Source organism: Mytilus trossulus, chromosome 3 (assembly GCF_036588685.1).
Source record: "Mytilus trossulus isolate FHL-02 chromosome 3, PNRI_Mtr1.1.1.hap1, whole genome shotgun sequence".
Lineage (NCBI taxonomy): Eukaryota > Metazoa > Mollusca > Bivalvia > Mytilida > Mytilidae > Mytilus > Mytilus trossulus.
In genome coordinates this window covers 16,675,826-16,690,294 of record NC_086375.1, presented here as the reverse complement: position 1 = coordinate 16,690,294, position 14,469 = coordinate 16,675,826, and the positions used below count along the sequence as shown (strand labels likewise).

The 14,469-nt window shown below is 31.2% G+C and overlaps 1 protein-coding gene across 1 annotated transcript in view; it reads left to right on the top strand.

Moving 5' to 3' along the window:
- Positions 1-11,592: 11,592 nt before the first annotated feature.
- Positions 11,593-14,469, top strand: part of LOC134710263 (ryanodine receptor-like) — a 126,722-nt gene continuing 123,845 nt past the window's right edge. Inside the window, exon 1 of the mRNA XM_063570543.1 lies at positions 11,593-11,854. Within this exon, the coding sequence (XP_063426613.1) occupies positions 11,798-11,854 (57 nt within the window). The 5' untranslated portion in view covers positions 11,593-11,797. The remainder of the gene's footprint in view (positions 11,855-14,469) is intronic.

Sequence of the window (14,469 nt, the reverse complement as noted above, 5' to 3'; positions counted from 1 at the left end):
TATTACAACACAACGTTTGACTGCCGTATATTTCTCAATAGATATTTCAAATATGTGTACTTGCTGTCTTTTCAACACAACTTTTGACTGCCGTATATTTCTGAAAAGATATCTCAAATGTGTGTACTCGCTGTCTTTTCAACACAAACTTTGACTGCCTGATTGATACTAATAGATTTATTTAACTTTGACTTTGTTGTCTTTTACTGTTCAATAGATTTATCAAACCTTTGTGATTGTTGTTTTTTTTTCAACACGGCTTTTGACTGACTGATATTTCAATAGATCTATTTTACCTTTGACTTTCTTCTTGTTGTCTTTTCAACATATTCTTTGAAACAGTTATTTTACAAAAGAGTTATTGAACATTTTTTTTTTCAATAGATTTATTAAACCTTTGTGTTTTTTTTTCCAACACGGCTATTGACTGACTGGTAATTAATATATTTATTTAACCTTTGGCTTTGTGTTTTTTGTCTTTAATCACAATCTTTGACAGCCTGATTGATACCTATATTTCCTTCTCAACATAACCTTTGATGCCCGATTTATACCAAAAGATCTATTTAATCATTGACTTTTTGTTTGTTGACTCTTGAACAAAATCTTTGAAAAATTTATTTTACAATAAAGTTATTGAACTTTGTGTTTGTTATCTTTTCAACACAACCTTTGACTGTTTATTATTTCCATATAGAGTTCTCAAACATTTTCGTTTGTGTTCATCACGACACAAGTTTTGACTGCCGTATATTTATCAATAAATATTTTAAATATTTGTACTCTCTGTCTTTTGAACACAACTTTTGACTTCGTTATATTTTTCAATTGACATTTCAAATATTTGTACTGGCTGTCTTTTCAACACAACTTTTGATTGCTGCATATTTGTCAATAGATATTTCAAATATTTGTACTCGTTGTCTTTTCGACACAAACTTTGACTGCCTGATTTCTATTAATTGATTGATTAAACCTTTGTGTTTGTTGTCTTTTATTTCTCAATAGATTTATTAAACCTTTGTGTTTGTTGTTTTTTCAACACGGCTATTCACTGACTGATAATTAAAAGATTCATTTAACCTTTAGCTTTGTGTTTGTTGTCTTTCATCACAACCTTTGACAGCCTGATTGATACCTGTTGTCCTTTCAACACAACTTTTGATTGCCTGATTTTTACCAATATATCAATTTAATATTTGACTTTGTGTTTTTTGTCTTTTATTACAATCTTTGACAGCCTGATTTATACTTGTTGTCTTTTCAACACAACCTTTAATTGCCTGATCTATACCAATATATCAATTCAATATTTGAAGTTGTGTTTGTTGTGTTTTATTACAATCTTTGACAGCCTGATTGATACCTGTTGTCTTTTCAACACAACTTTTGATTGCCTGATTTATACCAATATGTCAAGTTAATCTTTGAATTTGTGTTTTTTGTCTTTTGTCACAATCTTTGACAGCCTGATTGATACCTATATTGTCTTTTCAACACAACTTCTGATTGCCTTATTTATACCAAAAGATCTCTAAATCTTTGACTTTGTTCTTGTCTCTTCAACAAAATCTTTGAAAAATTTATTTTACAATAGAGTTATTGAATTTTGTATGGTTTTCTTTTCAACACAACCTTTAATTTGACTGTTTATTACTTCCCTATAGAGTTCTCAAACACTTGTGTTTGTGTTTATTACAACACAACTTTTGACTGCCGTATACTTCTCAATAGATATTTCAAATATGTGTACTCGCTGTCTTTTCAACACAATTTTTGACTGCCGTTTACTTCTGAAAAGATATCTCAAATGTGTGTACTCGCTGTCTTTTCAACACAATTTTTGACTGCCGTTTACTTCTGAAAACATATCTCAAATGTGTGTACTCGCTGTCTTTTCAACACAAACTTTGACTGCCTGATTGATATTAGTAGATTTATTAAACCTTTGTGTTTGTTGTCTTTTACTGTTCAATAGATTTATCAAACCTTTGTGATTGTTGTTTTTTCAACACGGCTTTTGACTGACTGATATTTCAATAGATCTATTTAACCTTTGACTTTGTTCTTGTTGTCTTTTCAAGATAATCTTTGAAACAGTTATTTTACAAAAGAGTTTTTGAACCTTTGTGTTTGTTGTCTTTTTTTTTCAATAGATTTATTAAACCTTTGTGTTTTTTTATTTTTTATTTTTGAATAAATTTATTAAATCTTTGTGTTGGTTGTGTTTTATTTTTGAATAGATTTATTTAACCTTTGTGGTTGTTTTCTTTTAAACAGAATCTCTGAAAGTTTTATTTCACCATAGATTTATAAGACTTTGTTTTTGTTGTCTTTTTTTCAATCGATTTGTTAAACCTTGGTGTTACTAGTATTTTATTTTTCAACATGGCTATTGTCTGACTGATATTTCAATAGATTTATTTAACCTTTGGCTTTGTGTTTGTTGTCTTTTAATCATAATCTTTGAAACTGTTATTTTACAATAGAGGTATTGAACCCTTGTGTTTGTTGTCTTGTTACCTAAGCTGAATTTTGCAATACTTTTTAGGAATTTTGGTCCTCAATGCTCTTCAACGTCGTACTTTATTTGGCCTTTTTAACTTCGAGCGTCAACGATGAGTCTTTTGTAGACAAAACGCGCGCCTGGCGTATATGCAAAATTTAGTCCAGTTATCTATGATGAGTTTATGTATCCTTATCTCTGACAGCCTGATTGATACCAATCTTTGATAGCCTGATTTGTACCAAAAGATCTATTTAAGTTTTGTGTTTGTTGTCTTTTCAACACAACTTTTGACTGTTTATTATTTCTCTACTGAGTTCTTACACATTTGCGTTTGTTGGCATTACAAAACAACTTTTGACTGCCGTAAATTTCTAAATACTAGTAGACATGTTAGATATTTGAACTCGCTGTCTTTTCAACACACACTTTGACTGCCTGTTTTATACTAATATATCTATTAAACCTCTGTGCTTTTGTCTTATATTTTTCAATAGATTTATTAAACCTTTGTGGGTTTTTTTTCAATACGACTAGTGACTGCCTAAATTATAGCTGTTGTCTTTACAACACAATCTTTGACAGCCTGATTTACACCAATAGATTTATTTTACTCTTTTACTCTTTGTATTTCAATAGATATATTTAACCTTTGACTATGTGTTTGTTGTCTTTTCAACATAATCTTTGAAACTGTTATTTTACTAATAGAGTTATGAACCTTTGTGAGTGTTTTTTTTTTTCAACACGGCTATTGACTGACTGATATTTCAATAGATTCATTTAAACCTTTGGCTTTGTGGTTGTTGTCTTTTAATAATGATCTCTGAAACTGTTATTTTACAATAGAGTACTTGGACCTTTGCGTTAATGTCTTTTTAGCCATATGTCTGACAGCCTGAATGATACCTGTTGTATTTTCAACACAACATTTGACTGCTTGATTTATACCAATAGACCTTTGTGTTTGTTGTCTGAATTTTCAATAGTTTTATTAAACCTTTATGTTGGGTTTTTTTAACACAAGTTTTGATAGCCTGGTGTATACCTGTGATCTTTTCTACACAACCCTTGACTGTCTGATATATACCATAAGTTTTATTGAATCTTTGTATGTGTAGTCTTTTCAACATTACCTTCCACTGATGTATTGTTCTCAAGGGATTATTATAAAGAACTTGCGTTCTTTTTTTTCATCGTAATTTTTACTGTTTCATATTTTTCAATAGACGTATTAAATATGTGTACTCGTCGTATTTTAACACAAACTTTGACTGCCTGATATAAACTAATAGATTTATTAACCCTTTGTGTTTGATGTCTCTTATTCGTCAATAGATTTATTCAACCTTACTATGTGTTGTCTGTTATTTGTCAATAGATTTATTCAACCTTACTATGTGTTGTCTGTTATTTGTCAATAGATTTATTCAACCTTACTATGTGTTGTCTGTTATTTGTCAAGATTTATTCAACCTTACTATGTGTTGTCTGTTATTTGTCAATAGATTTATTAAACCTTACTATGTGTTGTCTGTTATTTGTCGATAGATTTATTAAACCTTACTATGTGTTGTCTGTTATTTGTCGATAGATTTATTAAACCTTACTATGTGTTGTCTGTTATTTGTCAATAGATTTATTCAACCTTACTATGTGTTGTCTGTTATTTGTCAATAGATTTATTAAACCTTACTATGTGTTGTCTGTTATTTGTCGATAGATTTATTAAACCTTACTATGTGTTGTCTGTTATTTGTCGATAGATTTATTAAACCTTACTATGTGTTGTCTGTTATTTGTCAATAGATTTATTCAACCTTACTATGTGTTGTCTGTTATTTGTCAATAGATTTATTCAACCTTACTATGTGTTGTCTGTTATTTGTCAATAGATTTATTCAACCTTACTATGTGTTGTCTGTTATTTGTCAATAGATTTATTGTCGAGCCTGCAACTTTTGTTGCAGAAAGCTCGACATAGGGATAGTGATCCGGCGGCGGCGGCGTTAGCTAACTTCTTAAAAGCTTTATATTTTAGATGCTGGAAGACTTGGATGCTTCATACTTTATATATAGATGCCTCATGTTACGAAGTTTCCGTCAGTCACATGTCCAATGTCCTTGACCTCATTTTCATGGTTCAGTGACCACTTGAAAAAAAAGTTCAGATATTTTGAAATGCTGAATCCTCTCTTATTATAATTAATAGGATTATTATATTTGGTATGTGCATACCTTGCAAGGTCCTCATACCTGTCAGACAGTTTTCACTTGACCTCGACCTCATTTCATGGATCAGTGAACAAGGTTAAGTTTTCGTGGTCAAGTCCATATCTCAGATACTATAAGCATTAGGGCTAGTATATTGGGCGTATGGAAGGACTGTAAGGTGTACATGTCCATCTGGTAGGTGTCATCTGACCTTGACCTCATTTTCATGGTTCAGTGGTTATAGTTAAGTTTTTTGTGTTTTGGTCTGTTTCTCTTATACTTTATGCAATAGGTCTACTATATTTGTTGTATGGAATGCTTGTAATGTCTACATGTCTAGCGGGCAGATGTCATTTGACCTTGACCTCATTTTCATGGTTAAGTGGTTATAGTTTAGTTTTTGTGTTTTGGTCTGTTTTTCTTATACTTTATGCAATAGGTCTACTATATTTGTTGTATGGAATGATTGTAGGGTGTATATGTCTAGCGGGCAGATGTCATTTGACCTTGGCCTCATTTTCATGGTTCAGTGGTTATAGTTAAGTTTTTGAGTTTTGGTCTTTTTATCTAATATTATATGCCAAAGGTCAACTATATTTGGTGTATGGAAATATTTTATGATCTATATGTTAGACCTGCACGTTTTATTTGACCATGACCTTAATTTCACGGTTCATTGCACAGTGTTAAGTTATTGTGTTTTGGTCTATTTTTCTTTAACTATAAGTAATAGGTCAACTATATTTAATGTGTGGAAGCATTGTTAGCTGTACATGTCTGTCTGGCATGGTTCATCTGACCTTGACCTCATTTTCATGGTTCATTGGTCTCTGTTAAGCTATCTTGGTTAATGTTAAGTTTATGTGAAAGTTGTAATAAAGCTTTATACTTAGGACTATCAATGATTAGTTAAAAAGGCGAGTCATTTCAGTGTGTGCACTCTTGTTAAACCTTACTATGTGTTGTCTGTTATTTGTCAATTGATTTATTCAACCTTACTTTGTGTTGTCTGTTATTTGTCAATAGATTTATTCAACCTTACTTTGTGTTGTCTGTTATTTGTCAATAGATTTATTCAACCTTACTATGTGTTGTCTGTTATTTGTCAATAGATTTATTCAACCTTACTATGTGTTGTCTGTTATTTGTCAATAGATTTATTAAACCTTACTATGTGTTGTCTGTTATTTGTCAATGGATTTATTCAACCTTACAATGTGTTGTCTGTTATTTGTCAATAGATTTATTAAACCTTACTATGTGTTGTCTGTTATTTGCCAATAGATTTATTAAACCTTGCTATGTGTTGTCTGTTATTTGTCAATAGATTTATTAAACCTTACTTTGTGTTGTCTGTTATTTGTCAATAGATTTATTCAACCTTACTATGTGTTGTCTGTTATTTGTCAATAGATTTATTCAACCTTACAATGTGTTGTCTGTTATTTGTCAATAGATTTATTCAACCTTACTATGTGTTGTCTGGTATTTGTCAATAGATTTATTAAACCTTTCTATGTGTTGTGTGTTATTTGTCAATAGATTTATTCAACCTTACTATGTGTTGTCTGTTATTTGTCAATAGATTTATTCAACCTTACTATGTGTTGTCTGTTATTTGTCAATAGATTTATTAAACCTTTGTATTTGTTGTTTTTTCAACACGGCTATTGACTGACTGATATATCAATAGATCTTTGCAACCATTGACTTTGTGCTTGTTGTCTTTTCAACATAATCTTTGAAACTGTTATTTTAGAATAGAGTTATTGAACCTTTGTGTTTGTTATCTTTTTAGCACTTTTGAAAGCCTGAATTAATTCAGTAGAAGTTTAAAACCATTATGTTTGTTGTCTTTTCAACAAGTCTTTTAAATGTCTAAAACTTTTAAGGAATTTTGGTCCTCAGTGCTCTTCAACTTCGTACTTTATTTGGCCTTTTTAACTTTTTTTGGATTCGAGGATCATTGTTGAGTCTTTTGTAGACAAAACGCGCGTCTGGCGTATATACTTAATTTAGTCCTGGTATCTATGATGAGTTTATTTATATTTATCAAGTGCCTAATAAATACTTGTGTTTGTTGTCTTTTAAACACAATCTTTGACTGTTTTATCATTTCCCTATAGAGTTCCCAAACATTTGCGTTTGTTGGCACTCTAACACAACTTTTGACAGCCGTGTATTAATAAATAGATATTTCAAATTGTTGGACTCTCTGTCTTTTCAACACACATTTTGACTGCTTGATGTATACTAATTGATTTATTAAATCTTTGTTTCGTTGTCTTTTTTTTTCAATAGATTTTTTAAACCTTGGTGGTGTTTTTCAACCCTGCTATTGACTGACTGATATTTCAATATATTTATTCAAACTTTGGCTTTGTGTTTGTTGTCTTTAAAACATAATCTTTGAGACTATTATTCTACAATAGAGTTATTGAACCCAGCTATTGACTGACTGATATTTCAATAGATTTATTTAACCATTGGCTTCGTGTTTGTTTTACATCTCCCTTTGCTGACATTGTTAATGGAATACATGGTTTTCTAATTGAAGCAAAATGCTATAAATAAAAGTTTTCAGTGATGAATTTACGTATCTTAGGGTACTATTATCCCATTCATATTTCTGTATTGCCAATCCGGATCTATAAAAACAAGGTGATCCGCAGGGCGCAGCTTTATACGACCGCAAAGGTTGAACCCTGAACAGTTGGGGCAAGTATGACAAAGCATTCAAGCTTAATACAGCTCTCAATTTTGATCGTGATCAAATTCTTGACATAATATGAGTTTCTAACACAAAACAAATGTCAAGATCTTACAAATATGTTATGCAATATTGTGCAATTAAAGATTTATTTTTCAAAAATTTTCAAAAATTTGGAATTTGAGAAATTTGGAAAAAAATTAATTAGAAAACCACTATCAATCCCCTTTTTTGCAATAAGTCCAAAACCTGACATTTCTGTATACATAATTTACAAAAAATGTAAGGGAGGTAAACCCGAACATACCAAACATTGTATATTAACTGTTTTTGAATTACCTCCCTTACACTGCTTTTAAATTGTCTTAACTGTCCATTGACCAGAAAAAAAACTAGTGTTTCCCCCTTTTTTGCCCCTAATTCCAAAACATTTTGAGCCATAACTCCCCAAAGTCATTACTAACCATCCCTTAGTGGTATGGAAACTTGTGGTATAATTTCAGAGAGTTTCATCCACTTAAACACAAGTTTATGTTTGAAAACTACAAAAATGCTTATTTTGGATCCCCCTTTTGACCCCTTTTTCCTTAACTATTGAGACCATAACCCCCAAAATCAGTCCCAACCTTCCTATAGTTGTATTGAACCTTCTGGTACAGATCCATTAACTAAATTTAAAGTTATTGTCCGCAAAAAACCTAGTTTTTCCCTTTTTTTTTACCCCTAATTTCGCTCTTTTGAGCTCCTAATTCCAAATCATTTTGAGCTATAACACTCCAAAGTCATTACTAGCCATCCCTTCATGGGATGGAAACTTGTGGTATTATTTCAAAGAGATTCATACACTTAAACACAAGTTATTGTTTGAAAACTACAAAGTTGCTTATTTTGCGCTCCATTTTTGGCCCCTAATTCTAAATTATTGTTCTCCTCTTATATTTAATGCGTTTCCCTCGGTTTTAGTTTGTTACCCCGATTTTGCATTTTGTCCATGGATTTATGAGTTTTGAACAGCGGTATACTACTGTTGCCTTTATTGGGACCAAAACCCACAAATCAATGCCAACTTTCCGTTAGTGGTATTAAACCTTCTGGTAAAAATTTATAGAGATTCATTTACAAAATCTTAAGTTATTGTCCGGACACTAATGTATATTCGGACGACGCAGAGTTTCATGGTTAAGTTTGAGTCTAAGATACTATAGGTCAACTATATTTAATGCATGGATTGATTGTAAGGTGTACATGTCTGTCTGGCTCATCTGACCTTGACTTCACGTTCATGGTTCATTGGTCAATAATTAGTTTTTGTCGAGCCTGCAACTTTTGTTGCAGAAAGCTCGACAAAGGGATAGTGATCCGGCGGCGGCGGCGGCGGCGAGCTAACTTCTTAAAAGTTTATATTTTAGAAGGTGGAAGACCTGGATGCTTCATACTTTGTATATAAATTGTTACGAAGTTTCTGTCAGTCACATGTCCAATGTCCTTGACCTCATTTTCATGGTTCAGTGACCACTTGAAAAAAAAGTTTTTATTTTTTGTAAAATTTAATTCTCTCTTATGAGATATATTTGGTATGTGCGTATACCTTACAAGGTCCTCATGCCTGTCATTTGACATTGACTCCATTTTCAAGGTTCATTGGTCAAAGTTTAAGTTTTTGATTTTATGCAATATGTCTACGAGTCTTATGTAGACGAAACGCGCGTCGGCGTATGAAATTATAATCCTGGTACTTTTGATAACTATCTACATTTGGTGTATTGAAATATTTTTTGATGTACATGTCAGTCTCGCTGGTTTTATTTGACCATGACCTCACTTTCACGGTGCATTGCTCAGTGTTAAGTGAATGTGTTTAAGGTGGTTTTTTTTTTTAAACAATAAGCAATAGTTCAACTATAGTTGGATGGAAGGATTGTAAGTTGTACATGTCTGCCCAGCATGATTCATCTGACCTTGACCTCATTTCCATGGTTTATTTGTAAATTTTAGTTTTCTTGGTTTCTAGGCCAATATTGAATGATTTTAAGGTGAACATGTATTTTTCGCTTGATTTATATATATATGACCTCGGCCTCATTTTCTTGGATCATGTTAAGTGTAGGTTATAGTTGTAGTAAAGCTGTCTATTTAGGACTACCAACGTAATATTAATGGTTTGTAAAATAGACGAGACAGCATGTGCACTCTTGTCAAGGTTAAATTATTTCTTAGATGCTGTATGCAATAGGTCAACTAAATTTAATCCTTAGATTGATTGTAAGGTGAACATGTCTGTCTGGCATGTTTCTTCTGACCTTGATCTCATTTCTATGGTTTATTTGTAAATTAAAGTTTTCTTGATTAAGTCTGCAATAGGTCAATATTGAATGATTGTAAGGTCTACATGTATTTTTCGTCTGATTTATATGACATTGACCTCATTTTCATGGATCATGTTAATTTTATGTAATAGTTGTAGTAAAGCTTTCCATTTAGTACTACCAAAATAATATCTAAGGTTTGTAAAGTAGACGAGACAGCAATAGGTCATCTATATTTAATCCATAGATTGATTGAAAGTTGAACAGGTCTATCTGGCATGATTCATCTGACCTTGGCCTCATTTACATGGTTCATTGGTAAATTTTTAGTTTTCTTGGTTAAGTTAGTTCTTAGAAACTGTATGATGTACGTGTATGCATTTCTCGTTTGGTTTATCTGACCTTGACCTCATTTTCTTGGATCAAGTTAAGTTTCTGTGATACTTTTTGTAAAGCTAATACAGATATATTTAGGATTATCAACATGAAATAAATGGTTAGTAAATGAGGCGAGACATTTCAGTGTGTGTATAATATGTCTCAGGTTATATACCACATACAGCTAACTTAAAGTCAGGTAATACAATTCTTTCAGTGGCAATTCCAGAGGTGGTCCAGGCAGGGGTTTGAATCCCCTTTTGTTTTAACGATCAATGCATTTGAAAGATGACAAATTTGGAACCCCCTTTCTCCTAGATTGGAACCATTCTTTTAAAAATGGCTGAATCCGCCTAGATCTGCCCTTGTGTAGCCTTGACAATTCTTACAAATCAAATAAGCTAAAAAAAAATGTGTGTTTCCTATTACATCTTTGAAATAATAGGGTAGGTACCGTAGGTAGGTAGGTAGGGGTTGTATTTTTATTTTACCTTTTTTCATTGAGTCTATGGGAGTGACATTATTTCTTCCTTAAACAGCGCTTATTGAAAAATGAAAAAAAGAGAGAAAACATAGATGGTAGGCTATTTTTTTTAGCTTAAAAATAGGGTAGGTTCTGTAATAGAAAACACGGAATATAGTGGATAAGTGCATAATTGTCTATAAAGATAAATGTAAATTAATTCAAATGAAGTAGAAGCAAAACCGGAGCCCATCCCCCGGAGGGATGGAATTATTCTGCATATAGTACGCCAGGGACATATGCGACATATACTTGTTACATATCTTTTATTGTCTATGTATTGCATATGTTATTTTTTATAATAATTTTGTCTGTATGCTATATGCCCTCCTGAGGCTAATTTGGTAAATAAAAATATTCGATTCGATTCTATTCTATCAGAGACATATATATAATACATTATGTATTATATGTCTCTGATTCTATTCTCTTTTATTCTATACAACGATTATAAATGTATTATATGTCTCTAATTAATGATATACGAACTGTTAGAAAATATGAACTATACCTTTCCTCTCTGATCATGTACGGTGTTCTGAAAAACAAATAATTTAAATCGTATATGCTTTGAAAAATACTGATGAAATATCAAAAATAATAGAAAATTGAAAATAGACTAGAAGCAAGAACTATTTGCTAGAACAGCTTTACAATAAAAGCTTATCAGGTTATAAAAGTGAAATATATCAACGAAATCGAAAAATTCCCAATAAATATTTATAAATGGTAAATGTAATTGTGTCAATTTTATTCTTACACATCTCGGATCAATTGCAACAGAAATCCATTGCTGTATTACATTGTAAATAAACGAGTTGATTCTGATTAAACATGTGTAGCACATTATACAAACAATGCAATCATTAATATTTACTAAACACACCATAGGTATCATGTTACCTGTGATCGGCTGCTGAGGCAGATATCCCGTAAGGCTATTTATAGATCATAGCACATAAGATACACATCAGAAGTGCTTGTCTGGATACACTGCTGTTCTTAGTGACCCCCCTCGGATCCAAAGAAATTTTCGATGCTTTGTTTATTCGATAGATTCAGGAAATAACCGGAGGGATGGAATTATTCTTCTGGAGGTTTTAAAACAATAGATGAAAGGAAAGTACCGGTGTTGAATGATAGATATCTGAACGTGCAATATGGCGGATACTGCTGAAGGGGGTTCAGAGCAGGATGATATTTCATTTTTACGAACGGTGGGTATTTATTATGTTTTCTTGTGTAATACATAAAATAAAGTTGAGAGATCGATTTAAAATAAACCAACAGAAATCAATAATTACACCTATAGCTTAGCAGCCATCAATATTTACATGAACTGTAAATACCAATTCACAACTTTTTTTGTACATTTATAAGAGTAACAGACTTTTATTTGATATAGAAAATTGATAGGAAACAAAAGTCATTTATTTGTTATGAATTTATATATTTTTTTTTAATTTAATTTATATTTCAGTATCTTATTTAGTTATTATCGAGCCTAAAGTGGGTAATCCTCTGAAGAATCAGAGTGAAATTATGTTTTTGACCACAATTAGATTTTTTAAGGCTCTTATCAACACAATTTTAACCTTATTTACTAGTGGTAATTTAACTGTAATGGAATATTGGTCCCTCATGCTGTGTATACATATGCATGTAATTTGTTTTGAATGTGTGAAAAATGAAAGAAAGAAAAGAGTTGGCATTCAATTACAATGATGCCTATAAATAGTATAATATTATCTCAAATCAGACATAAATTTTGAACCTAATGTGACAACTCTTAGGTTTGTCTTAAATTACTTTTCAAATTACATTAAATTCTTGTTAGTATATTATCTGTCTGGTTCTGTATAGTGTTATCTTATTTCCCCCCAATACACAGGGGTATATCTAGATTATGACACACATGTTACTAATCAACAGTTATGTATCTTCTACATGCTAATGTAATTATTCCTTTCATATGTTTTGTGGAGGGAGCTAACACCAATACAGATATGACAATTAACAGAAGAATGAGAAATTATTTAATTAATATGATTAACTAATGTGAACTTGATGAGAAACTTGCCTGTAAACAGCGATGGTGGCAAATAAACTCAACATAGATACCAGGATTGAAATTTTGTATACAATATACATTAGTACACCATGATGCAGTTAAACATGATCAATAAAATATTGTATTAATTTTGCTTCACCATAATATAAGGTCAAATTGATGAAAGACCCCCCCCCCCCCCCCCCCCTCCTCCAAAAAAGAAGTACAAAAGCTATTGTTTTGCTTTAATCCTAATACAATAATAATAATAATATCCTGCTGTAAATAAGATACGATGTAATACCTTCTTGGATGTACAAATCTATTTAATACCAACATGTGGACAAAAGTCATCTTTGTGTATGAATTCATGAATTTTTAGAAAAAATATTTTGTGCATATTTCTTCCTCCACTGCTGCAAAGGAAAATGACTGGTTTTCTGCAAATATATAGTTACTGGTAACGTATAAAAAGTATGATCATATACAACTCTTAATCTTTTTTTAAAACTTAGAATTTGGCAAATTTATGAAGATTATCTTTTAAAAAAAACCCAATGTTTCTTACTTTAATCATGTCAATCAGTTAAAAATCTTTTGAAGTTCATTTTAAAATTTACTGAAATGGTACACAATTTTATTAAGGGAAGCTTAGAATTGTTTTACATTGTCTTATCGGGGCCTTTTATAGCTGACTATATGCGGTATGGGCTTTGCTCATTGTTGAAGGCTGTACGGTGACCTATAATTGTTAATGTTTGTGTCATTTTGGTCTTTTGTGGATAGTTGTCTCATTGGCAATCATACCACATCTTCTTTTTTATATTAGGACCATCTCCGGCTTTCGACTGTTGTCTGCTCTTTGGTCCGGTTGTTGTCTCTTTGACATATTCCCCATTTCCATTCTCAATTTTATTGTATTAAAATAATTGACATAAAGACTTTACAAATTGAATTTATCACTTTTTGCATGTTTCAAATTTTTGGTCATAGTAAAGTAAAAACTTAGTCTGGGGGATTATACACTTAGAAGCCTTTGTTACTTCACACAAAAACAATCTTATGACAAAATTTTTAAAAAGAAAACACTTTTACTGTTTCAACAAAAATCTTACAAGTAAAATGGATCCTAAGTTACAAAATGTTCATGACTTACAATTATTTTTACTCGTAAGATCTTTTGTGAAAAGAGCCACTAGTGATATTTAGTCAGGCTATTAAACTTATCTTTGCATTCTACTGTCTTTATAAGGTTACCATGTCAAAGCAGTGACTAAAAAGTTTAGGATGAATAGAAATAAATAAACATCCTTCATATTTTATCACTGATTCCAAATTTAGTAGTAAACTTTAATCATTTTATGAAAATGAATAAGGTAAAATGTTTTTATATAATATGCCCCTTCTGGAAGAAATGTTGAAACTTTCAGAAAACCCAAGTTTTTTCCCAACCATTTCTCCAGGAACAGAAGATGGAATTCAACTTTTAAGAGATCTGTAGTTTATTCCATACTTTATAAAACATTTCTTAATGCTTCACTCTGAATATAAAGATCAGAAAAAAATAAATTTCATTTTCAAGTTATAATCTGAATAATCAACACTTATTTCTTGGTCTAATTGTTCTTGTGGCATATATAAAAGAAAAGATGTTTCTTTTACTGCAAATTTGACATGCTCTATTTTAACTGCAAATTGAACAATAATTCTAGAATGATTTAGTTTGTAATAAGCTTGGCATACTATCTGTTTACAGAATTAAAATGCCATTTGCAGCTATTC